The sequence below is a fragment of the Bos indicus genome, chromosome 9 (assembly GCF_029378745.1).
Source record: "Bos indicus isolate NIAB-ARS_2022 breed Sahiwal x Tharparkar chromosome 9, NIAB-ARS_B.indTharparkar_mat_pri_1.0, whole genome shotgun sequence".
NCBI lineage: Eukaryota > Metazoa > Chordata > Mammalia > Artiodactyla > Bovidae > Bos > Bos indicus.
In genome coordinates, this window is record NC_091768.1 from 97,284,580 (window position 1) to 97,311,377 (window position 26,798).

Consider the following 26,798-nt stretch of genomic DNA (forward strand, 5'->3'; position numbering starts at 1 on the left):
TGGGTTAATAGGTTATGAAAGGTGGCCTATAAAGAAAGCTGAGTGCCGAAGAATTGATGCTTTTGAACTGTGGTGTTGGAGAAGACTCTTGAGAGTCCCTTGGACTGCAAGGAGATCCAACCAGTCCATCCTAAAGGAGATCAGTCTTGGGTGTTCATTGGACAGACTGATGCTGAAGCTGAAACTCTAATATTTTGGCCACCTGATGTGAAGAGCTGACTCATTAGAAAAGACCCTGATGCTGGGAAAGATTGAGGGCAGGAGGAGAAGGGGACAACAGACGATGAGATGGTTGGATGGCATCACCGACTCAATGGACAAGAGTTTGGGTGAACTCCGGGAGTTGGTGATGGACAGGGAGGCCTGGCGTGCTGCGGTTCATGGGGTCGCAAAGAGTCCGACATGACTGAGTGACTGAACTGAACTGAATAGGTTCAAAATCACCCCACAGTGACCTTGAGCAGGCAGCAGGAATGCTGATCTGGACCCTTGGCCACAGCAGGAAGAGTCGGTCAGCAGAGCCTGGGACCACGGCAGCTGGCCACACCCTCCCCGGGCTCTCCCTCCAGCTACCTCCATCCCCTGCCTCTTGTTTCTTCCTTTACCTCCGTCTCTTATCTCCTCCTAAAACCACCCGCCTCCTTCAAGGCCTGGGCCCGGTGTCATCACGGTCTGGGACGTTTCTCCATCCCTGGGCACAGCAGTCCGTGTGCTGGTACTGCTGAAATGTTATTTTCCAGTTGTTAAAACACTGAAGTCCTTCCCCACAGGTTGGTAAACAGAGCTGCCCCCGAACTCGCCCCTCAGATTCCACCTGTACCACCGTGACGCAGCTCCTCCCGGGACCTCTGTTTCCTGGCAGACAAAGGGGTGACACTCAGAATGAACCCCTGAAGCCGCTAGATGGCTGAGTGGTCAAATATCACACACGCACAGGGCGCCCCACGTGGACACGATCCCCCGCATTACAGTTCAGTGCCTGCATCGCGTGGGCTTATGTGACACCTCATTGCCTCTCTGTATGATCTGAAGTCACTGAGAGCTTTCCACGCATCCTTGACCCGCCATCCTACCCAGCACAGTGACTTCCGCAGAAAACCTACGCGATCCGCTTGTTGGGTAAACGTCTGGAAGACGCATCAGTTGCCCTCATCGACATCTGCATCCTCGTGCCTGGAAGGCGCTGGGGAGCTTCGAGAGGGCCCGCTGCTTAGGACACAGAGTTCCCTTTTCCTCCTTCCGCTCCTCCTGCACGTAGACACGTGACAGGAATTCAATCTATTTTCAGGTGGAGCTGTAATAGATCATGTTAGAGTAGCCTGGCGGGCTGCAGTCCATGGGGTCACAAAAGAGGCGGACAACAGCGACAGATGGAAACGCGAGGCTGGAGGCTGAAAGGGGTGGCGGGCAGCCTCCACGATGGCCCCTCTGATCCTTGTCTCTGGGTACTTCTGGGCACCTCCTTGCAGCCCCGCCTGCTTCCTGGAGGGAGCGGGGCTCGTGGACTCCCCTATCGGGCAGAAGTTTGCGTTACAAGAAGGCTGTGGCTTCTCCCTCACTCGGGTGTTTTCTCCCACCCAGCTCGTATTGCTCCCCTGGGGATCAGAGGTGCCTGAGCAGAGACCCAGGCGGGAGGGTCACCCTGGCCGCAAACGGGGCGAACCTGGACGCGGGTCCCTGCACAGCAAGCCTTCAGATGCCACCACCACCCAGCCCTGGAGGGACCCCGCCACGACCCCCACGGAGCTGAGCTGGGATCTCGGGCCACTCAAACCGTGACACTTTGAGTTTGTTTTGAGCCACTACATTCGGGGCTTGTCACCTGCTGTAGATGACTAACACCCAAGGGCTTCTTTAAAGACCCGAACACAACATCGCAGTTGGCCTCTGGGGTAACCGCCAAGCCACAGTGACCCCAGCAGATAAAAATGGACACAAACAGCTGCCTTTACGGAGAGCTTCCCAGGCCCTGGAGCTGCTCAAAGACCCGACAAACACCATCTTAGGCAACCTTCAGGGCCACTGTGAAGGAGCCGGTGCATATTTTTACTGCAGCAGAAAGATAAGTAAACAGACCCGAAGCTTCAGAAGTCATGACTCTTGCATCGCACACCCTGGCCCGTCCACACACCACACTCACTCAGGGAGGAACAAGTCAGCGAATCCCTTAAAGACCACGACCAGGGCCCATGCCAGCCCTCCAGCTCTAAGGGAACCAGAGTCACAGGGACAGGACCCTAGAATGACCAAATGGGGGAAAAGGTCATAAAAGACTGGAAGGCCTCCCCTTTTTTCTCTTTTTTTAAAAGAATCCCATTGCTTTCTCCCCAAATCCAATTTCACATTTACTAACTCTCCTCTCAAGAATTTCAGGACTCCTCAGTTGGCATTATTGGTGAAGAACCCGCCTGCCAATGCAGAAGATGCAAGAGATGTGGGTTTGATCCCTGGGTTGGAAAGATCCCCTGGAGGAGGAAATGGCAACTCACTCCAGTATTCTTGCCTGAAGAATCCCATGGACAGAGAAGCCTGGTGGGCTACAGTCCAAAGGGTCGCAAAGAGTCAGACATGACTGAAGCGACTGAGGCCGCATGCAAGAATGTCTTCAAATTTCACTCACTTCAATTTCAACTCACTTCCTCTTGGGCTGTTACGTGTGAAGATGAAAAATGCCTCATCAGGAACCTTCCTTATTATGTCCCTTCTCTTCTAAAATGCAAACTTCTTAGACTCCAGAAGGATCTCAACATCATGTGTTACTTTAAAAAAAAGGGAAGAATCAGGCGAGTGTTTCTGAAGGTCAATGAAGACAGAAGCACCGCTGCACCATCCCTATAACGAGATGCTGCCTGGTTCCTTTCCAGGGTAGAAGGAGAGAATGGGCGTCTTTGGAAAGGAGCCAGGCAGCTCCTCCTCCAGCCTCGCGCCCTCCAGGCAGACCTCAGCTGCTCTGGGAGACACAAATGGATGGTAACTGTTCCCTGCTTGGGAGAGAAAACGTCCCCCATCCCCGTCCTTGCCCCCGCGGGAGAACAGTCTGCCGACTTCCACCTTCACGGGGCCCAGCCCCACAAGGTCACGGGCATCCTGTCTCATCCCCTCAGCGCCTCTGCCAGCACGTGGCTTCATCAGCATTTGTACAGACAGCTATGGTGGCCACAGCACCCGCTGTTTCCCCAGTGCTGGGCGGCGGGAAGACGTGGTCACTTGCTGCCTCCCCCCAAGCCTCCACTTCTGACGCCAACTCCAGGGCCCCAGAGAACATCTCAGCAAGAATCCAGACAACCTGCTGGCCCCCAGAGCAGGGATGCCTGGGCTCCTGCGAGGACGGAAACTGCATCGTCCCAGCCAAGGTCCTGAGACCTGCCTATCCAACCCTGGGTGGGACTCCTAAAACTCCTGAACAGTCTCCAGACCGAGGGGCAAGGCTCATGTAACGTGCTCGCAACCTTAGTTGTTTGGTTTCTAAGAGAGAAACGCAATCCGATCGCGGTGGTATTCATTCAGGAAGTCAGGGCTGGAGATGAGCGGTCCCCATGTCGTGGGCTGGACGATCACTCTGCTGGGGAAACCAGGATTTCAGAGTCTCTGCTAGAAAAATGCTCAAGGGCGCTGATAGTCACCGCTCCACAGAAGCCTCCTCTTCTCAATCCTGGGCCCCCTGTAGTCCCGGGACCGCTCTCCATGGGTAACTTCCCCTCCAAGCACCCCGCGGGGCCCACCCTCTTCACTGTGTGGCGCCCCTCCCTGTGGCTGCTGATTCTGTTTCCCTGAGCATCTCTGTGTTCCTGCTTCCTTAGTCCTGCTCCATCCCTGACCCTGTGAAGGTACTGAGGGTTTTCTCTCTTCAGAAGGAGTTGGAGGTGGGGGAGAAGACAAGACTAGAAACGTTCCCTCCCCGGGTTGCCCTGGTCATTTTCTGACACAGAGGGGACCGCCCACCACCACCAGCCACCCCTCACCACTCCCCAGCTTTTCCTCTTAATACCGTCCAAGAGGAAAGAGAAGCAACTCAGAAATCAAGAGTTACTAATTCCCATCCTGGGGCACATTCTTTACCCAAACTGAGGCCCTGGCCGTCTATGTATAAGAAATAAATGGTGAACAGTGATCATACCATGTGGATTGGAAGCAGCACAAATCCAGCGAAATACGCACAGGAGAAGCCCAAGGTCATAAAGCCACCAGGGGGACCACAGGTACAGGAAAGCACCTCTAAGTTCAACAGCTTGCTGTTGCCTCAAATTACACATCTCACATCCTAAGCGTGGACACACCCAAGCCGCCTGGGAAGCCGAGAAAATCAACAGCTGCCCCCAGACTTCGCTTGAAGAACGGGTGTCCTGGGAAGCCTCGCTTGAAGGCTTGTACCTCTAGTTCCAGTCAGGATGCGAGGACACCCCAGACCCGCTCCTGTGAGGGAGGAGTGTCTGTGTTCATGATGGGGCTCGGGTTAGGGTGGTTTTTTTCTCCTCTCAGAGAGAATAAAGCCACAGAACTGCAGCTAAGAGTTCTGCCCGAGGCCTCCACAGCAGAAAAAGGTGGATACTTGAATCTCTGGTTTTGTTCCTGAAAACAAAGTGCACACACACGCACACACAGGTCTGCACAGACATCATGTCAGAACAAACAGGAAAACAGAAAACTGCTGGTGAGCAGGCCTGTCCATTCCTGGAAGCCCCTTCAGCACACTCAGCCCCAGGCAATCCAGTTTTCTACAAGTCTTCAGGTAGCAGCAGAGACTCAACTGTTTCCATCTCTTGAAAAACTGCTAACAACTTTAGTTTAATGGCATGACAACCAATATTTGTCCCAAAGACATTATTGGAACCTGTTTTCAAGTATATTTCCTTCTCTCTCCTTTTGCCCAATATTTTTTTTAAGGAAATAAAATAAATATAAAAAAATATATATATTTTATTTAAAAAATAAATAAGGTTACTGAGAACCTGTTAGCCAAGGGTCTTTCCAACAGGCAGAGAGCAACAAGACCCAAGGTTCCAAAGTCACTCTGGATCCACAGGCCACCAGGGACTAGACACACGGAGACCGTCCCTGGGGGATCTGATTCTTGGTCTGCTCCACTCTGCATGGTCTTCAGACTCCTACCTTCTCTGCACTGTGGTTCTGTCTACATGGGCCACCAAAAACAAGCACGCTGTGCGCAGCCCCCCTGAGTCTTCGGGGGCTGCTCTGGGTGCCACACGGGACCCCCAAGTTCTGCTGTGAGCCTCTCCCAGCCCTGGGCAGTATCTGCCACCCTTCCTGTAGGGACACCTGAGCCCGAGGGCCTGGTACCTGCTCGGAGCTCAACCATCACTCCTCACTGCGCTCACCATGATAGGAGTCAGTGGAGAGGCCCAGTCCCTAAGGCAGGCAAGAGGCCAAACGAGTTGGAGAAAAGCAGGATTTCGTATTCATTCAGAATGCTGAAGGTCACACGCCCTGGCATTGGCATTCAGCTTTCTCAGGCCCATGAAGGTGGACATTTCGGAGGCGAATGCTGCCTGTGACTCAGGGAGCCAGCAGAGCACAGAGATTAAAAAAAACGAAGCTGTCGCAGGGCACCGGGGCTGAGCTCCCTGCGGTCTCCCGTAAATTCCCACTGGCGATTTCGGGTATGGTATGTCTATGCTTCAGTGCTACTCTCTCGATTCGTCCCCCCTCTCCTTCCCCCACTGTGCCCACAAGTCTGTTCTCTGCGTCTCTATTCCTGCCCTGCAATAGGTTCATCCATACCATCTTTCTAGATTCCATATATATGCATTAATATACCATATCCGTTTTTCTCTTTCTGACTTACTTCACTCTGTATACCAGGCTGGGGAGCGAGGTTCAAGAGGGAGGAGATGTATGTGTATCCGTGGCTGATTCATGCTGATGTGCGGCAGAAACCAACATAATGTTGTAATTATCCCCCAATTAAAAATAAATAAATTGAAATAAATAAAAGGGAGGGAAAAGAATATGAAGGTGGACGAGATAAAATTCAAATCGACTTAACAGTTGTGTGATCTGGAGCAGGGTAGTGAAGTGTAGAGTTTATATAAGGGCAGGTTCCTGACTCCCAAATGTTTCCACAAGGGTTAAATAAATTAATTGTTGGTAAAATGCCCAGCACACCGTCACTGATGAATAAATATGATCCTTGCTCACAGCAGATGTTCATCTTGATTCTGAGCAAGAAGGAAAAGCAGTCAGTTAACATTTCAACAAGCCTATTAATGCTGCTGCAAGCGCTGAACGACTGAGAGTAAAGGGCCAGTTATGATGTTGGACAAAAGAGGTGTGCGGGTCTGACTTACCCCTAAGACCCCAAAGCGCTCAGCCAGGCTCCAGCCGCAGAGAAAGTCGATTTCAAACTTGTGGTTCAGAACGACAATGGCGTTTTCCTTCCCGTACTTGGGGTAGGCGCGGGGGTCCGTGTAGATGACACACTCCGTACCCGACCACCACTCCAGCAGCATCACCAGCTCTGGAACAGAGAGACAGACAGGCCTTTATTTCATGCACCTCTGCGACCAGAGCTCTGGACCCCCGGGACAGGTTGGCACAGCAAGGCTCTGCCTTCCTATCTGGAAGGGAAAGCAACTTCGAGGGGTCAAATGCAGGATGGTTTCAGCCAAGATCCCAATCCTTGACAGGGTTTAGAAAGAGAAGGAAAAAAAGAAAAAACAGAAGAGAAAACTCCACAAGTCTCCAGGGGAGGAGAGGAAGCTTTGAGAAGGCAAATGACTTGCAATCCTTGATTAAGTACCTTAGGGAAAAGTAAATCCGAAAGCCTGAATCCATGCCCTGGTGTTTACAGAGCTCTGAAGGGCAGCAGGAGGCGAGATACAGAATTATTAACGTTCTACGAAATGACTAATTGGGACACTTATACAATCCATCCAAAGAACACTAAATACCCAATTTTTCTCTCCTGTGAACGATGCTGGAATGTACCGGGAATGATGAAGCCCTGCGGGGAAATAGCAGCACCTGAAGGGCCAGGATGAATCAGGGTCATTCCCTCGTGGGCCTCAATGAAACTATAAAAACATTTTTAAAAGAGCTTGTGAAAACGGAAAAGTCCTTTTTCGGGCAATAAAGACCAACTTGCCATTTTTTTCTTCAGTGATACCTCTAAATCAGGGGACCAACTCCCCACCTGGTGCCCTGAGGACAAGCCTTTATGGTAGAAATTGTCCAGAAGAACAGCGGAACCTCGGCAATTCCAAGTACAGCTAAAGAGCAGCTTTGCACTGGGATGCTACAGTTAAGTGTGTTCAGCAGGTGGGCAGGTGGGTGGCTGAGGGAGCCCTCTGGGAAGGATGGCTTAGTCGCTCAGCTGACTGCCAGCATTTTCATAGTGACGCGAACACTGTTATAATAAAGGGTTCTGTGAGCACGCTTAGTCTCCAAGTCGTGTCACATTCTTTGTGATCCCATGGACCGTAGCCTGCCAGGCTCCTCTCAGTTCAGTTCAGTTCAGTCGCTCAGTTCTGTCCAACTTTTTGCGACCCCATGAACTGCAGCACGCCAGGCCTCCCGGTCCATCACCAACTCCCAGAGTTTACTCAAACTCGTGTCCATCGAGTTGGTGATGCCATCCAGCCATCTCATCCTCTGTTGTCCCCTTCTCCTTCCGCCTGCAATCTTTCCCAGCATCAGAGTCTTTTCAAATGAGTCAGTTCTTTCCATCAGGTGGCCAAGGCATTAGAGCATCAGCTTCAGCATCAATCCTTCCAATGAACACCCAGGACTGATCTCCTTTAGGATGATGGACTGGTTGGATCTCCTTGGAGAAGGGAATAGAAAACCATTTCAGTATTCTTGCCTTGAGAACCCCATGAACAGACTCCACTCTCAATGGGATTTTTCATCAAGAATACCAGAATGGGTTGATATTTCCTCCTCCAGGGGATATTCCCACACAGGGATTGAACCTGCATCTCTTGTGTCTGCTGCATTGCAGCTGGATTCTTGTACCCACTGAACCACTGGGGAAGCCCTGTGAAGGACATGCCCCTTTTTATCACCACTTGGAGGTATATGTCAGGCACTCACTCACTCATCACCTGCCCCAGCACATGTACACAGGCACGCCCACATACGCACCCCTGCATGCACAGACACACACACACACACACACACACACACACACACACACACACACAAAGCCCAGCCAAGCCTCACAAATAAAAGGCTGGACTTGCTGCCCTTGGAAGTCTCTCTCTCCTTGAGGCTGGAGACCGGCAATGAGGTGCTGGAGCCAGAACTCTCTGGAAGGCACTACAGTCTAGTTTCTAAGCCCGAGCCCTCTGGGGCTTTGGACAGGTGAACCCCGAGGCACCCCAGCCTCCTAATCTTGGAAGGGGTGGCCTCAGGGGCTTTTGTGAGAAGTGATGGGTGTCACATACAACAGGCTCTCTGTGCAGAGCACGTGCCGGGTCCCCAGCAGACCCAGGCTTCACTGCCCACCTGTGTCATCAGAAAACAAACCAGAACACACCCCCTACTGAACACCATAGAGTCTGCCTGTTCCTAGAGCTGAGAAAATGCCGAGCCCCCAGGCAGCTGTCCTCCAGGGGCAGCAAGCCCGGGGGAGCCATCGGGGGAGGGAGGGGGACGGGTCCAACCCGTCCCGGTACCGTTCACGGGGGCTGGACAATCCCAGGGCAGAGCCGCATCCAGAGGCCGCCAGGTCAAGCGGGACGGCTCCCGGGACGCCTCCGGCCGCCACCTCCTGAAGGCCTCTCTGGGCCCTGCTGCTCCAAGTCCAGGGCAGGCCGGGCCTGCTTCCACTTGCCCAGTCCCTTCTAGGGTACTCATCGCACCCTGTGACATGGTGCGATGACCCCCTGCCCCCCCTACAGGCCACAGGCCCCGCGAGGCACAGACCCTAACCTCAGCCTTTCACCCCAGGACCCAGCACGGTGCGGGCACATGTCTGCTTCCAGCGAACACCGTCTGGTGGCCAGACGTGTGTAGGCAGAATATGCCAGGAGGCTGGAAGTGTGGCCACATGCCTGGGTGGCTCCCGGGGTCCCAGCCTCAGAGCCTGTGACCCAGGGAGCAGATAGCCTCATACCAAGAGGCGGCGAGACCGGGAGGGCAGAGGTGCTGCCTGGGACAGATGCTGTGCATGTATCTGGGGGCCAGGATCCTGTGCCAGGGGCACCACTCGACGGCTGTAAGACTTCCCGGTCTGTTTGGCAACGTCCCAGAAGCCTCAGCATCTTTGTGAATCCAGACAGGAAAAGCTGCTGGAGGTGCGATGGCTATGACAGCAGATTCTGTGGTCAAGGCGCCCAGAGTGATTCTGCACACACACGGGATGGTGAGCAGCCAGCTCCCGTGACTGTTACACACACGGCCCCCTGGACAGCAGGCATGGCTCTGTGACCACCAAGGGGAAGCGGGAAGGAGTGGAGAGGGGGACAGAGTCACAGCGGCTTCCGCACCAGGGTGGGCGGTCGTGATTTATGGTTGCACCACAGAGGCCGTGAGGCGTCACCGGAGCATTTCTTACAGAGGCCGCGGCAGCACCGAATCTGCGTTCTGAAAAGAGCATTCAGGCTCGAGCGGGTGCAGAGGAGAAGCAGAGGGGCCCGTGAGGGGTGGCTGCAGAGGCCCAGGGAGAGGCGATGACAGCTGGGCCAGGTGGGGACCAGGGGAGGCCAGGATCCCCACCTCGCCTCAACAGGCTGGAGTTACTCAACTCAACACTGAAATCTCACCGGATAAAAGGTCTTCCTTTTTCCTCCTAAGGGGTTTCATTTTTTTTTAATTAACAAGAAATGTATTTATAGTCATAATGAACAATAATTCAATTAATCCAGAAGAATTTAGAGGAAACTGCGCCAATCCCCTTGAGGGCCCTAAGGCCTGTCTATCCAAATCCCCTTTCTGGTTTGTTTCCAGTTGTAGCTCAGCTGGTAAAGAAGCCGCCTGCAATGTGAGAGACACCTGGGTTCGATCCCTGGGTTGGGAAGATCCCCTGGAGAAGGGAAAGGCTACCCACTCCAGTATTCTGGCCTGGAGGATTCCACGGACTGTGTAGTCCCTGGGGTCGCAAACAGTCGGACACAACTGAGCGACTTTCACTCTCACTTCAAAGGCCCACTCGGGAAGGTCTCAGGAGGCTGGGTGGGCTCCACAGGTCACACACGTGGTGGCTGACGTGCTGATTCACCTCCCAGAGAGAAGTGGCAGCCGCACTGCAATGGCTCCTTCCTCTCCATCCCCTTGGCTCCTGACTCCCTGGCCCAGCCGGGTCTGCTCCTGCTGGGGGGCTCGGCTTCTGCCCCCACACCGCCCACGTCATCTGCCCCCGCCCCACCCCAGGTGCAGTAAGAACCCACTGCGGTCTCAGTCTGGCCGCGGAGGGGGAGCCTGACCTCTGAGTCCCCTCCGTCCACATCCATCACCCCTTCCCGAGGGCTGGCCCTAGGCCTTCCAGCTCCAGCAGGAGCTGCACAGACCACAGCCCTCCAGGGCCGGTCAGCCCCAACACGTGACTAAGGACCACTCCCTTCCAGGGGGCGGGTATCTGCCAGCAGCTCCGCCTCTCTGGTTGAACGCTGGGCACTTCCTCACCAACAACCACAATCCCGCTCCCTTCCTCAGGGTTAAACACAAGGAACAGCCTGGGGGTGGCCTTCCAGGCCTGTCCTTAGGGGGTTACACAAGCACTTGTGCACATGCACAGTTTTTCCCCCTTGAATGGGTTCAAACTGTATTGACCTTTGTAAACATATGCATGCAGTTATTTTCTCCAGTGTATTTGGGGTTGCTGCTGCTGCTGCTAAGTCGCTTCAGTCGTATCAACTCTGTGCGACCCCATAGACGGCAGCCCACCAGGCTCCCCCGTCCCTGGGATTCACCAGGCTCCCCTGTCCCTGGGATTCTCCAGGCAAGAACACTGGAGTGGGTTGCCATTTCCTTCTCCAGTGCATGAAAGTAAAAAGTGAAAATGAAGTCATTCAGTTGTGTCCAACTCCTAGGGACCCCATGGACTGCAGCCCACCAGGCTCCTCCGTCCATGGGATTTTCCAGGCAAGAGTACTGGAGTGGGGTGCCATTGCCTTCTCTGTATTTGGGGTTATTTCCATGTTAATACAGATAGATACACAGAGGTATCAGCAATTCTGGACTGGGCTCTGTATGTGGGCTGGGCCATGTTCCAGGGCCATGTTCCAAGGCCACGTGCAATTGCATTAAATCCTCATGTTTAGTGGTAAAGAACCTGCCTGCCAATATAAGAAATGCAGGTTCAACCCCTGGGTCAGGAAGAACCCGTGGAGGAGGGCATGGCCACCCACTCCAGTGTTCTTGCCTGGAGAATCCCATGGACAGAGGAGCCTGGTGGGGCTACGGTCCGTGGGGTCACAAAGAGTCGGACACAATTGAGCAGGCACAGAGTATAACCCTGTGGGAGGAAATATGATTGTCCCCATTTTAAAGATGAAGAAACAGAGGCACAGGGATAACTCGTCCTTTGTTCAATTCAGGAAATTGCCATTTTTCAGGTCAAAACTAGTCCAGAAGGGCAATTCCACGTGGGATAACCAGCTGCATGGCAGTTCCTGCTTCAGACATATTATGATTTATTCAGCCATTCCACCATCAATTAGGATCCCTCCCCAACCCTGTTTCTTATTGCTACAAATATTATAGTAAACATCCTTGAAAATGCATGTTTTTTAGAAAATTGTGTAAGGATTTCTCTAACATAGGTATACCAACAAGTAGAATTATGGATTGAAGGGTATATGCATGCTCAGTCGCTAAGTCTGACTTTTTGCGACCCCATGGACCCCACCAGGCTCCTCTGTCCATGGGGTTTCCTGGGCAAGAACACTAGAGTGGGTTGCCACTTCTTCCTCTGGGGCGGTGAGCAGGGGGTGGGGTGGGGATCTTCCCGACCCAGGGATCAAACTTGTGTCTCCTGCATTGGCGGGTGGGTTCTTTACCACTGAGCCAGATGTAAAAAGAAAGCTATAAATGGAAATGTCAGTATTTGTTTAAAGCAGAAGCTGGAGTGGATGCAGGGGAGACAGGAAGGGAGAATCCGCCTCACACAGATGTGAGATCCGTGGTCAAGTGGGTGGCCGGCTGGCCCAGGGCCTCATCACCGGAATCGGCTCCTCCATCCTCCTCCCTCCCACGGCCCTGAAAGGAGCCAACACTTAATATCATCATGGTCCTTCTGCCCACTGAAATCTCAGCCTGTGTATTAATTCCTGGGCCTCGTAGGAGGGAGGGGACACCCCGGTCACCCTATTCTCCCCAGAGGCGTGGACTGGGCCCACAGGGCCCCCGGTGTTGGGGGTGGCCGTCAGACACTGGTAACAGACAAGATGTGTAGCTGAGGTTTCTTCAGTATTACACAGCAATTTTGAAGCTTCCTGTCCCATTTTAAAAATGTTCACTTTGCTCAATTTTGTACTTTATTATTATTATTATTATTTTGGCGGCCACGTCCCGAGGGCAGGGTGGCCAGAGACGCTGGAGAAGGCCCACACAGGCATCTTCCGGGAGCTCGGGCACCTCTGGATCCTGCAACACGGGCCCACGCCTGGCCCTGGCCAGTCATTGCCACCTGCTTGGCAAACTCCGCGTGGAGCCGGGTGGGGCTGGCTCTGAGCTCTTCGAGGTAATGGCCAGGGCGGGGTGGGAGGGAGGGGAAGTGACCATGGCTGCAAAATCTCAACCTGCCACCTCGGATTTCAGAGGCGGATCGGGGTAGGGGGGCCAGACTCTGGCTGCAAGGATACATCGACTGAGGGACACATCTGTGCTGCGTAGCTCGATCACAAATAGGAAAGAGGTCGTAGATGAACAAAAAGGAGAGTGCGGCCGGGGGAGAAGCACCTGGTTCATATTTGCAAAGAAGGAGGAAAATGGTAACAGCCAACATCCCCTGAGTCAGCACACACGTCACTGTTCCCATTTCACAGATGAGGACATGGAAACACTGAGGCCCAGAAGCTGGGCCAGTTCCCAGTGCCCCGAGGCCAGCGTGCTGGGCCTTGAACCCAGACAGGGAGACTTACGAGAGTCCGTGAGGACACTAAAGCCAGAGTATCAGGTGACGGGGAGAGAAAGCACGTTGAGGGAGGGAAGAGGTCAGAGTTTAGAGGAGAAAGCTCGCACCTCTGACCTTGGGAAGCCCTTCTCTGTGAGAAGACGCCCACCTCAAGGCTGCCGGGAAGGGTACACGCACTAAAGCGATGACAGCATTTCACACTTGCCCGCCCTGGAAACAGGGTTTTTCTCCTCCTGAATGCTATGACCAGCAGGGAAAACGCAGCAGTGATGGCAAAAGAAATGATGAAGGGACAGAGGGAACAGCCAGGAAAAATAAACAGCAGGTGACATCCCTGCCTTCAGCCCTGATGTTGGTCGTCCAAGTCCAGATGCTGGGCAGCTGTAAGACCCGGCTCCTACTGTGCCGGATCCTAAGGATCCACATGCACCCAGGAACCCCAGCAATCCTCCAAACCCACAGCCGACCCCTTCTGCAAGCCCAGGTGATTGTGGGGGACTCCCTCCTTCCCCACCAAACCTCTCCCCGTGTGCCCACTTGCACCTGCCATGACTGACATTTCACTTCTCTCTGCAGCCCTTTCTGGAAGCAGTGTCGAGAACACTAATAAGACAGGGAGGCAAAGTTCCTGCAGAAAAGACCTCGAAATCCAGACTGTTGTTTAGAGTTCACTGTTCAAACATACCAGCAGCCTCTAGAACCCCCCATGTCGGGGATATGGGGAGATGTCATCAAGATTGAGGAAAATGGTATTTTTATAATTAACTTCATCCAATCTTAATAATTACACAATCACATACATAATTTATATGTAATCTATAAACTAAGTGTATATAATTATGCACTTATAATTTTTTTTTAATAATTTGGCTGATAATAATTGAGGTTAAAAATGAAACCTCTCAGCCACAGGATTTTCCCAAATGCAGAATGGAAGAAGTTTCTGGGGTGTGATGTGAGACTGCTCCCTGTCGCAGACTTACTTATATTTCAGTTTGAACTGTGCTGTGTGCCAAGTCGCTTCAGTCGTGTCTGACTTTGCAACCCCATGGACTGTAACCCACCAGGCTCCTCTGTCCATGGAATTCTCCAGGGAAGAATACTGGAGTGAGTTGTTAAACCCTACTCCAGGGGATCTTCCCGACCCAGGGATCAAACCCACATCTCTTACATCTCCTGCTTTGGCAGGCAGGTTCTTTACCACTAGAGCCACTTGGGATGCCCCTTATTTGGAACTATTTCTAGTTAATTCCCCAGCATATACCTTTTTGCCATAACCAGATTTCAGTACTTTCTTTCCATGACACCAAACTGGGGGCCCAGTTGTACCTGCAACATTTCCATCCACACCCCAGTCACCCGGGCACTGCTTTTCCCACTTAAGTGCCCAGGTCACTAAACGATGCTAAGGCACGAAGCCCATAAACAGATACACAGTGTATCTGTGCTACTAACATTTCATAGGATGATTAGAAAAACAACATCTACAAAAGCTCCTTAGGATGAGGGGAAGGTTGGGAAGCCCTGCAGGACATCTCTGATAGAGATGGCAACACCAGAAGCCAGTTCTCCTGGACCACATGGCATCTCCATCACACCCTCCCAGCCCTGAACCACACTGCATCTCCATCGCATCCTCCCAGCCCTGAACCACACTGCATCTCCATCACGACCTCCCAGCCCCGGACCACACAGCATCTCCATCATGTCCTCCCAGCCCCGGACCACACGGCATCTCCATCGCATCCTCCCAGCCCCGGACCCCACAGCATCTCCATCACGTCCTCCCAGCCCCGGACCACACCACATCTCCATCATGTCCTCCCAGCCCTGGACCACACCTCATCTCCATCGCATCATCCCAGCCCTGAACCACACCGTATCTCCATCACGTCTCCCAGCCCCGGACCACACAGCATCTCCATCGCATCCTCCCAGCCCCGGACCCCACAGCATCTCCATCACGTCTTCCCAGCCCCAGACCACATAGCATCTCCATCACACCCTCCCAGCCCTGGACCACACCTCATCTCCATCACGACCTCCCAGCCCCGGACCACACAGCATCTCCATCATGTCCTCCCAGCCCCGGACCCCACAGCATCTCCATCACATCCTCCCAGCCCTGGACCACACCACATCTCCATCACATCCTCCCAGCCCTGGACCACACCTCATCTCCATCGCATCATCCCAGCCCTGGACCACACGGCATCTCATCATGTCCTCCCAGCCCAGGACCACACTTCATCTCCATCGCATCATCCCAGCCCCAGACCACACTGCATCTCCATCATGTCCTCCCAGCCCCGGACCACACTGCATCTCCATCGCATCCTCCCAGCCCTGGGGACATGCCTGTTTCTGTGCAGGATTTGCTCCTGGCTTCCCTGGTGGCTCAGATGGTAAAGAATCTGTCTGCAATGCAGGAGACCAGGCTTCGACCCCTGGGAGCAGGGTATGGCAACCCACTCCAGTATTCTTGTCTGGAAAAACCCCATGGATCTCATCTAGCCTGTGCCCAACGCCAGCTTAACACCCTCATTGAGTCCTCACCATCCACAGAGGAAGTGAGACTCCTTCACCAGCCTTTACTGCTGGGCCCACCCTCTTTCTTCTGCATCCCTTGAGCTAAGGCCAAGTTGAACTGCACACTGTTCCTTGAACCACCTAGAACTCACCATACCTACCCTTGGCCTCTTGTCCAAGTTGTTCTCTTGGCCAGAAAAGCCTTTCCTTTCCATAGCATCCCCAAACCTTCTCCGAGTTCCAAGCTTCAGCTCAGATGAGATATTGTCCATGAACTTGAGACCACCCCCACCTTCTATGAGAAGTAATCTGTCTCTCTTCTAAATCCCCCTTAGGGACACTGTGTCAATGCTCCTCTGAAGTCAGGCAGACCTGATCTGAATTCCCGCTCTGTCATTTACTAACCACCACCCCCTGACATGGGCATATTACTGAAGCTCTCTAGCCTTCAGTTTTAGATGTGAAAAAACTGAAGTTTTGATGTGAAAACACTCACAAAACCGTTATCAACATTGAATAAGACTAACGCTTGGGACCTCCCTGATGGTCCAGTGATTAAGAATCCACCTTTCGAGGCAGGGGATGTGGGTTTGATCCCTTGGGAGGGAACTAAGACCCCACATGCCACAGAACAGCTAAGCCTATGTGCTGCGAGCACTGAACCGGAGCACCTCAACCAGACCCCTCGCGTCGTAGCTAAGACCACCCTCCCCTGATGCAGCCACAGAAAAATAAATAGTTTTTAAAAAGACTAATGTTAGACTAAAGGCTGAGCACCGAAGAGCTGATGCTTTCATACAGTGGGGCTGGAGAAGACTCTTGAAGACCCTTGACTACAAGGAGATCAAACCAGGCAATCTTCAAGGAAATCAACCCTGAATATTCACTGGAAGGACTGATGCTGAAGCTGAAACTCCAATACTTTGGCCAAGAACTGATGTAAAGAACTGACTCACTGGAAAAGACCCTGATGCTGGGAAAGATTGAAGGCAAAAGGAGAAGGAGGTGACAGAGAATGAGATGGTTGGATGGCATCACCGACTCAGTGGGTAGGAGTTTAAGCAAGCTCTGGGAGATAGTGAAGGACAGGGAGGCCTGGCGTGCTGCTGTCCAGGGAGTCACATGTGACTGAGCGACTGAACAGAAGCGTTTGAAAAGGAACTACAGGCAGCAGTGGTAATGAGCTTCCTCCCTTGGATCTCATGTTCCTTCCCACGAATCTGGTTCTGTTGGGTCTGGGTTGGTTCTCCTTCCACGTGGACCATGCAGTCCCTCAGGGAGGGTTTGTCTCATCCACTTTGTTGGCCTGCTGCCTGCAGCACACAGAACAGGGCTTGCACAGATAAATATCCACGGATTTCCATCATTTCACAGCTGCTGATGGCATAACGTGCAGCTCAGAGAAAATTCACAAGGATCCAGGTCATGTCAAAAATCCGTTAAGTGTGGCAGAGTCCTTGGGCCCATTTAATCCCACTCCTGGGCATAAATCTGGAGAAAACCATAATTCAAAAAGACACACGAACCCCAGTGTTCACTGCAGTGCTATTTACAATAGCCAGGACATGGGAGCAACTAAATGTCCATCAGCAGAGGAATGGGGCAATGATACATGAAGAAGATGTGGTGCATACATGCAATGGACTATTACTCAGCCATGAAAAAGAATTTAAAAAAATTTAAGCAACATTAAGAAGTTATTAATCTCTTTAGGAACACTTAAAGTGTAAAATCTACTGAAGATAAGTATCTACTAGAAATTGTCATCCTTTTAATGTTTCCTCTCATCTTCCCTCATCAAAATATAGTGAGCCTTCCATTCATACATGAGATTCATTACTGAGAGAAATACATATACTGTGATTGCTGAAAGGATTATAAAAAATGGAGATGCTGAAATGTACACAATTCCCAAACTAAATTTTAGGGCCAGAAATGTGAGGCAGAAACTACACTGCAATTATTTATTAAAAAAAGGTTTTCTTCACAAGAAATCATTTCCTTTTCTCAGCCTAGGAGGCCACGGGTTCTTGGTTTTGTCTTTTCTAATGCAGAAATGATTTCTCTGTCAGAGTAACTTATTTTCAACTGGTCATCTGCTTCATTCAGTTTTGGCTGTGCTGGGTCTTCACTGGGTTTTCTCTAGCTGTGACAACCGGGGGCTCCTCTCCAGTTGCGGTGCACAGGCTTTAGAGTGCACAGGCTTTAGAGTGCACGGGCTTTAGAGTGCACGGGCTTTAGAGTGCATGGGCTTTAGAGTGCATGGGCTCGGTAGCTGTGGCAGTCGCACTCAGCTGTTCCTCGGCATGTGGAATTTTCCCAAGCCAGGGATCGAAGCTGTGTCTCCTGCAATGCCAGGCGGATCCCACTGCACCACCAGGAAAACCCTGTCAGAGTCGCTTTTAATTGCTGAGAGTAACATACAGATTGTTTGCTCTTCTCTGACTTGTGATAAATGAGACCACCAGAGAGCTCTGGACCGATCCTAACATCAGTTATTTCATACAAAACTTCTTGCGCTTTCAGCAAGGTAATATTCTGTCCCTGTTAAGGTTACCAGACAGAATGCAAAGTGCCCAATGAAATTTGAATATCAGATAAGCTTCAAATGATTCTTTAGCATACGTACATCTCCTGAAATACCAGATGAAAGATGTACTAACCTATCCACCGTAACATGTCTGGGAGATACTCATAACAATTATTCGATGTTTATCTGATATTCAAATTTAACGGGGAGTCCTGAATTTTTATTGGCTAAATCTGGCAGTCGGAGTCCTTATCAAGCTAGCAGTAACCATGGCAACAAGCACTGATGTGGCTCTAGGAACGAGCTGGAAACGAACGGTCAGGGTTGACTGGCACCCACGGCCCCATGGGGCTCCTGCCAGCACCACCTCAAGCACCCCGAATGGCCATCTGCTGAGACAGACTAGATGCACATTTATTCCCCATTTCACAGATGACAAAATGGAACGCACATGGCTTCCCCAAGGTCACGCAGATTTGGGGGAGCAGGACCACCACGCTCGGGGGCTGCCACCTGGAATTCCCCAGTGGATGGCAGGGTTCTGTCACCCTGCTGGCCTCATGAATATGCAGGAATCATGTTCTGAGAATCTTGGCAACTTTCAAACAATAAACCTGTACTTCAATTATATCTCAATCTCATTCGCAAAGGTCCCTGACAAATCTTTTCCCTGGGGCTTGTCTGAGCTTTATCTAATCAAGTCCTGAAGCCAGTGGGTGGGCACCACAACCAGCTACTAAACCCTAATTGCTTGGCAGCCCTGGGAAGACCAAGGCTAAGAATTACGAGGCTCTGCCATCTGCGAACTGCCCTAGGTAATCCCCATCCAGCCGTCGTGAATTCTGGCTGAGTCCAAGTCTGATGCAAAATCTCCAGCACCCAGAGGGCTTGCAAGGCAGTGAGAAAGAAGGTGAGGTGACCCAGCCCAGGCTGACCGCTGGGGAGACAGCGTGTGTGTGTGTGTGTATTAGCTGCTCAGTCGTGTCCGACTCTTTGCAACCCCATGGACTGTAGCCCACCAGGCTCCTCTGTCTGTGGAATTTTCCAGACAACAATGCGTGCCCTCCTCCGGGGGAGTCTTCCCCATCCAGGGATCGAACCTGGGTCTCCTGCACTGCAGGCTCATTCTTTACCGGGGGGACAGTGGAAGGACATACAGGAGATGGAGGAGAAATAAAGGTGGAGAAGCCAAGGATGGAGGGAGGAAGGGCTAGAGTTCCCTACTGAGCCCGAACTGCATGCAGGCAGTGAGCCTGTCAAACACAAACCACTATTTCTCTGGCCCCCGAGTCACCCGGCAGGGTTAGCTTTACTTCATACAGACGCAGAGACTGAGGCTCAGAAAGCTCTCGTAACCCGGCCAGGGCCACCGAGAGACTGAAGATTTCTCTCTGGCTTGTGCACCCCCAGGACCCAGGCTGTCCGGGGGAGGGGCCCAGACTCACACGGTCCCTCAACTTCCTGCTGCTTTACTTTCTGCATCACCCCCACCAACTCCCCTACAAAGCCCTCACTGACACCCCAAAGAGGCCAAACTGGAATCATGGTGCAGTTTTTTCAAATATTTATTTTAGTTTCAATAGAGCACTGTCTTTGTGCAGGCCCTGCACTCTGGGTAGCATCTTATTAATTCTACTGTTCTCACTCTAGTATGCCTGAGATCAAGGGCGCCCATGATGTACCTAGTTTAATGTCTTCTTCTTAAGAAGTATATAAAATAAGGAGGTACCTTACAATTAACAATATCTTAGATTCTATGAAATACAGAAATTTTAAAAACAGGGTGACCTCAGCAAGGTGGCTCTTCAACGGGTTGCATCTTGTCTGTGGCCATGTGTCTGGAAAGTGCCGGGTGCTGGGGGTTGGGAAGGCAAGGTGAGCAGGTGGAAGACAGAGCATGTGAGGGCAGGCGACGAGCCCGTCTGACACCGCCAGGTGGGTATGTGACACCACCATGCGATCATGGTACCACTATCATATTGCTATGATGTTATCATGAAGAGCCTCTGGAGGGTGACTCCGGGAGAGAGTAAAGGACAGGGAAGCCTGGCGTGCCACAGTCCACAGGGTCGCAAAGAGTCAGATATGACCTAGCAAATGAACAGCAACATGATTTTATTGAGACCCACAGGCAGTATGACACAAAGACCCCTAAGGAACATTATGGACTTTAGGAATCTCAGTGTATCGACACAGGTTCGTCAGGTGTAAAAAAGGAATCACATCAATGAAAGATAATAAGCTAGGGGAAACTGTGTGTGTGAGTGTGTGTATGTATCTGTGTGTTGGAGCAAGGGGCAGGCAGTATATGGAAACTGTACTTTTGCACAATTCTCCTGGAAACTAAAAACTGCTGGTAAAAAAATAATAAAGTATATTAGTTTTAAGAAAACACAATGTGAGTTGATCTTTTATATTTCCTCCCCCCCCAAAAAATGTAACAGAAAACACAAAATTTTGCTTTCTGTTTCTGTCTTTGCCAGAGTTTCAGCTAGTTTCAATTACCTATGACAGATCAATACAGGAGCGACAGGCCTTTCACCCAGACGAAAACAAAATGAAGTGCTATCAGATTCTTAGGTCATAAGATCGTGATCAAAGAAGTAGAAAGATCCCAGCTCCACCTCAGCCTCTGAACACCAACTCACTCTCCAGTCACAGGGACGGTAAAAGAAGATGAGCAGTGTGCCAGGCCCCAGCAGGTCTGAAGGGAAGCGGAATGAAATACCTGCTCTAGAGGAAAGACAGTCAGAAGGAAATCATCAGAAAAGCCAATGGCTTTGGCCCTTGGGTCATAATTAAGTCCACTTGGCCAACAGACTACGTGCCTGCTAAGTCCCTTCAGTCGTGTCTGACTCTGCGATCCCATGGACTGTAGCCCACCGGGCTCCTCTGTCCATGGGATTTCCCAGGCAGTAATACAGAGGATGAGATGGCTGGATGGCATCACTGACTCGATGGACATGAGTCTCAGTGAACTCCGGGAGTTGGTGATGGACAGGGAGGCCTGGCGTGCTGCAATTCATGGGGTCGCAAAGAGTCAGACACGACTGAGCGACTGATCTGATCTGATCTGATCTGAATACTGGAGTGGGTTGCCATTTCCTTCTCCAGGAAACCTTCCCGACCCAGGGTTCAAACCCGCATCTCTTATGTCTCCTGCATTGGCAGGCGGGTTCTTTAAGGATAACAAACAAAATACAGTTTGTTCTTTGTTCTGGACAAATAAACCTTGAGAACAGTTCCCCAGACCAGATTTCCACGAACAGATTCACTGCCACTCTTGTGTGTTCACATCTCTCCAGCATCAGTCCACTGGTTTCTGAACCCTTTAAGAATATAATACTAAGAAGGCTGGCAACCGGATTCCAAATATAGTGACCCACTGACTAAGTGCTTATTATGGGCATAGTGACAACGTTTGCAGACAAGGATGCCAAGCAACAGAAAGAAAATGAACCACACATTTAGATAAAAGCGAAGGGATTTTCCACTTCCAGAAGTCCTGATAGTTGATGAAGCTACAGTCAGACAAGAATAGATGTGTATTTTTTTTTTCTCCACCTGTCATGGTCCTGGAGACACTGACTTGAGTAGTTAAGAACACAGTCAAGGCTAAATTGCCGCCATTTGACTTCTGTAGATTGACATTTAAAACATCAGTAACAAAGATTTTGTCAGACATAGATTCTATGAGCTGAGAGATGGCATCGCCACCCGTCCAGCTGGTAAACATAAAGTTGCAGAACAGACAGGCAGTGTGGGCATAAAATACAGGGAGGTTACCGTGGCCTCCGCTCGTGCAAACTCTGGAGTCAAGGCAGTCTGATTAATGACTCTACTTTTTCTAGGCGATGATCTTTGACAAATTGTTTAATTGTTTTTCTTTCAATCTTGAAGACAGAAATGGTGCTTTCAACTCTTAACTCACACCTCCCCACCCCCTTTCTGAACAGAACTGTACAGTGTATGACAGCAGGAATTGTTCCCCTTCCTGGATGTATAGTCACTGTCCAATCTCGTGCACTCTAGGCGACCCACACTTTCTCCTTCTTGCCTTCTTTCGGAATACATCTTTTTTTTTTTTCTGGCTGTACTGTGTGGCATGCAGGATCTTAAGTTCCCTGACCAGAGATGGAACCCACTGTCCCTGTAGTGGAAGCGTGGAGTCCTGACCACTGGAGCCGCAGGAAAAGTCACTGGAATCAGTATTTTAAGTCATTTTCCATGGGTATTTTAAATCAGTTTAGAATATGTAAAGTCTTACCATCTTCTAAGTAGTTACCCTGAAATACTTTCCAGAGATGGTCTGATATATCAACCTTTCAGCTGTGGGCACCTCTCCGTACTTCTGGTTTGGTGAACAAGTAGAGATCTTTCTCTAGGGGGATGCCTGCCCTCCCAGCACGCCTTTACTCACCTGCCCCAGGAGGAAGTGTACCTTACAGGACTAGCGAGTCTGGGAAGGTTAAACGGACATTCCTGGCTTGGCTCTGCCCGTCCTCCTCAGGTGAGCACTCTGCCCCTCCCTCGTGGACCCTAGGAGGCTGCCCTGTGCCTCTCTGGGCACATCTGCCCAATTTGAGGGTTCAGTCTATTTAAGTAACTTCACATGCAGTTATAACTTCCAAGATAGGCTCTATCATCCATCAAGAAAATAGTCTGTCTTCCATCCATCCTCCAAGCCTTTGCTTAATTTCTCGAATTGTTCAGACAAATAACTGAGAAGAGTGCTGTTCTTTAGGGCCCTCTTGGAGCTCTCAACTTTATCCAAGTCCAAACTTATTATCTAAAATTCCATATAGTGTTTTCTTAAAAAAAAAAAAAACAAAAAAACCCCACAATTTTATTTAACCACTTCAAAAACATTCAGAATTTGAAGCAAATGTCTCATTGAACTTAAAATCAAATTGAAGGGTAACCCAAGACAAGAAATTGGCTACAATTTTCAGAAGGAGGTTCTCGCTTTCCCTTTCCAATGGCAGTCTTCCCAAATAACAGGGGAAAAGCAATTATTCAGAGATAAGCATGGCAGGATAACAATTGGACTGGAAAACAAATTGGATTATTGTTGCTGTTGTTCAGCCCTAAGTCATATCCGGCTCCTTGCAACCACATGCACTGCCGTCCGCCAGGCTCCTCTGTAAATGTCAACACCAACAGAGAAACTGACCTAGAACTGTACATGTTTTCAATTGAATACGAGGTTACGCAGCCTGTTAAGGGAAAAATATGTGTGTGGTAGTTGCTCAGTCATGTCCGACTCTATGAGATCCCATGGACTATAGCCCGCCTCTGTCTGATTATAGACATTTTTTAATCTTTTTTTTAAATTAGAGAATAATTACAATTTTGTGATGGTTTTTGCCAAACATCAACATGAGTCAGCATTAGGTATACATATGTCCCATCCCTCTTGAGCACCCCCTCCCACCTTCCTTCCCATCCCACCCCTCAAGGTTGTCCCAGAGCACTGGCTTTGAATTCCCACTGGTTATCTATTTTACATACAGTTACGTATAATGTTTCAATGCTACTCTCTCATGGCATCCCACCATCTCCTTCCCCCACTGTGTCCGAAATGTCTCTGTCTGCTTTGCTGCCCTGCAAGTAGCATCATCAGTACTGTCTTTCTGGATGCTATATATATATGTCTTAGGATTACAGACATATTTTAAGTGAATGTTCATAGTGCGGTGTGTCCTGCAACGAATAGAGTCATCCAACGAATAACGCCACAGAGGGATTTCCTCATCCTTAGAATCAGCAGCTGATGCAGCAGCCAGTTATCTTTAAAAGCCCCAAGTAGGTTCCCAGAAGGCATTTAATGTCCCTCAGCATGTCCGCGGTGTATGCAGTAAAAGCATACTTAGCAGACCTCATCGAGGAGTCGAGACACAGAAGGAGAAAAGAAGCCTTGCAGCAGCTATCTGAGGCATGAAGTCGTGCCGGACACCACTCATCCTCAACTACTCTAAAAGGGGAAGAATTCTAGGAAAGCCATCCCTTATCTCAGATCTAAAACTACACGCGTAGAAACTCTACACAGGGCAGCTTAACACTCCCCGGGGCTCGTGCGACACGTGCTATTTTTATCCTAAGTCTCTCTGGCAGATGCGGTGGCCATTGGGCAGATCAACTCCCCAGGCTGAGGCGTTTTAAAGCCAGTCTTGAATGTGGACGTTCTCCAGGTCCGCTTTGATCTTATTTTTTTCCGAGGCATTCTGACCTCGTTAAAGCTCCCAGACTCTTCTCAGTGACCCGAGCATCTCAGTCTCACAGGTTTCATGATTCCTATGTTGCTGTACGTCTTGATATTCTAGAAGTCTTGAAGATGTCAGAAGTTTAGGACAAACGAGACTTGATGGACCTTATGGATACCACAAAAGAGAAAGATCAGGCTGACCTCTTCCCTGAATCACGGGGCTCAATCAACGCAGCAGTTGGGAACATGGGAAGTTACATATTGAACCCTGAGTGTTCAACTTTTACCAACATTTAAAGTAATGGTGAGAAAAATTCAGGAACTGGAGAGTCTGGGAGGCTGGAGAAAATCAAGAGAAAGGGTCTTGAAACTACGAGAAAATGTTTTAGGAAGAAAGAAGGAGGCAGTCAGCGCCAAATGCAACAGAGAAATCATATGGGTAACGTGTGATCGAGTAACTCAGCGAGGAGTGGGGCACGGTGAGGGCCACCTCGCCCTCAAACAGGTCGGAAGCCACAGGGTCAGGGTGAAGGCTGGACAGAGGGGTCATAGTTCAATGTGACGCATTTAATCCTAGAAGCAAAGAGAAGAAAGTGTTGATGACTGAGCAGCAATGGGATGCCTGGGAGAGTTACGTCTGGACAGATCCTCGGGGGGCACTCGCTGGTGGCCAGCACTGTCCAAGGCACTGGGAACTCAGTGATCAAGAGAAGGAAATCTCTGCTCTTGTAGAATTTGTAGACGATCGGAGGAGACAGGACAGAAAAGCAGACAGTGGTGTGCACTGGTGGGAACTGGAAAATCGTAGAGGAATCTGTGTGACTCTAAATGGGAGTGAGGAAAGCATCAGAGCTGGGAAGGGCAATAAGTCCAAGCTGGTCAAATAGACGCAAACTTTACAACCCCCTAAACCACCTTCCCAAACTCTGTTCCACAGAACCCCAATTCAGTAACAAGCTATTGAAGTGATGCTAACAAGTGTTCAGATGGTAAAGAATCAGCCTGCAATACAGGAGACCTGGGTTCAACCCCTGGTTCAGGAAGATCCCCTAGAGAAGGGCATGGTAACCCACTCCAGTGTTCTTGCCTGGAGAATCCCATGGACAGAGGAGCCTGGGGGGTACAGTCCATGGGGTCGCAAAGAGTCGGACACGAATGAGCCACTGACACAACCACACGAGTGTTGTGGGATATTGGTCTTTTGGAAAAAACAAGACCAACCCATCTCTCCACCTCTGGACTTCTCAGAACATTTAATGTGCTGATGAGATTTTTTTTTTTAAAGAGGGGTCAGAGCACTGAGCCCTGCCCTCCACCCCGCTCTCCATCCCTGCCTTACCACCAGAGATGTTAAGGATCTAGCCTTCCAGGAGACCCTGGGTGGTGCCTGATGAAGTGCACAAGCTTCTCTTCATTCTTGACATTGTCCCCTCCATGTAATCGCGGTATACCTTTTCAGAGTCTAAGCCTAGTCCGCCCCTCTTTGGGAAACCTTCATAGCACTCGCTCCCTTCTCCAGCTCCCAAGGCACCCAAGGTCCGAGCCAGGCCGTCAGCCCCAGGCTGGTGCCCCTCCTGCCTCCGGGGCAGAGCAGAACCGTCATCGCATGGAAGCTCGTGGAAGGCTGAGGGGGGAGAGTGGAGAGTCTCCACAGGAAGGCTGCGGACCCAGCCCCCTCCTCGCAGCGAGGTCGCGGCAGAGGCCACTGGCCAGGACGGTCAAGTGTGCGGGCGTTCGAGTTCTGGGAAGGAAATTACTTCAGCCCTAGAGGTAACGTCCTGATCACGTCACCGCTGATTGGCGGAAATATGGTCTTGGCCTCATGGTCCACAGAAAGGAAAAACCACGCAGTTTACGCAAACTGCTCAGACCTAGCAACTTGTACGTTCTCGCTTAATAGTTGCTCTTTTTGTCGTGTATGTAATTGTCACTTCTGCTTTTACCCCGCTCTTCCTCAATGTCCCAGATTTCATTCTTTCTTCACTCTCTTTTTACACTTGAACATCTTTCCCTTAGAAAATGAAAGTGAAGTCGCTCAGTTGTGTGGGACTCTTTTTGACCCTGTGGAGTGTAGCCCACCAGGTTCCTCCCTCCATGGGATTTTCTAGGCAAGAGTACTGGAGTGGGGTGCCACTGCCTTCTCCAGGGGATATTCCTGATCCAGGGATTGAACCTGGGTCTCCTGCATTGTGGGCGGACGCTTTGCCGTCTGAACCACCGGGGAATGTGCATATATTTCTATTGTACTTGCTGACATGCTTATGGAAGAGTTTTGTGCATCTTTCTTTTTTCCTTTTAATTCATTTATTTTACATTTTATTATTATTATTGGCACGCAGGATCTTTGTTCCCTGACCAGGGATCGAACCCATGCCCTCAGAAGTAGAAGCGTGGAGTCCTAACCACTGGAGAGTCAGGGAATTCCCAAGTTTTGTGCTTCTTAATTTTTAAAGTGGATAGGTAAAATGATTTATATATTCTTTCCAAAATATAATGAAAGC

At 50.6% G+C, this 26,798-nt stretch overlaps 1 protein-coding gene across 5 annotated transcripts in view; it reads right to left on the reverse strand.

Moving 5' to 3' along the window:
• The window catches only part of AGPAT4 (1-acylglycerol-3-phosphate O-acyltransferase 4), a 1,411,158-nt gene that overhangs the window by 23,624 nt on the left and 1,360,736 nt on the right, over positions 1-26,798 (reverse strand). For all 5 annotated transcript variants that reach the window (XM_070795610.1, XM_019967665.2, XM_070795613.1 and 2 more), the window contains one exon: positions 6,306-6,475. In XM_070795610.1, the coding sequence (XP_070651711.1) occupies positions 6,306-6,475 (170 nt within the window). The remainder of the gene's footprint in view (positions 1-6,305; positions 6,476-26,798) is intronic.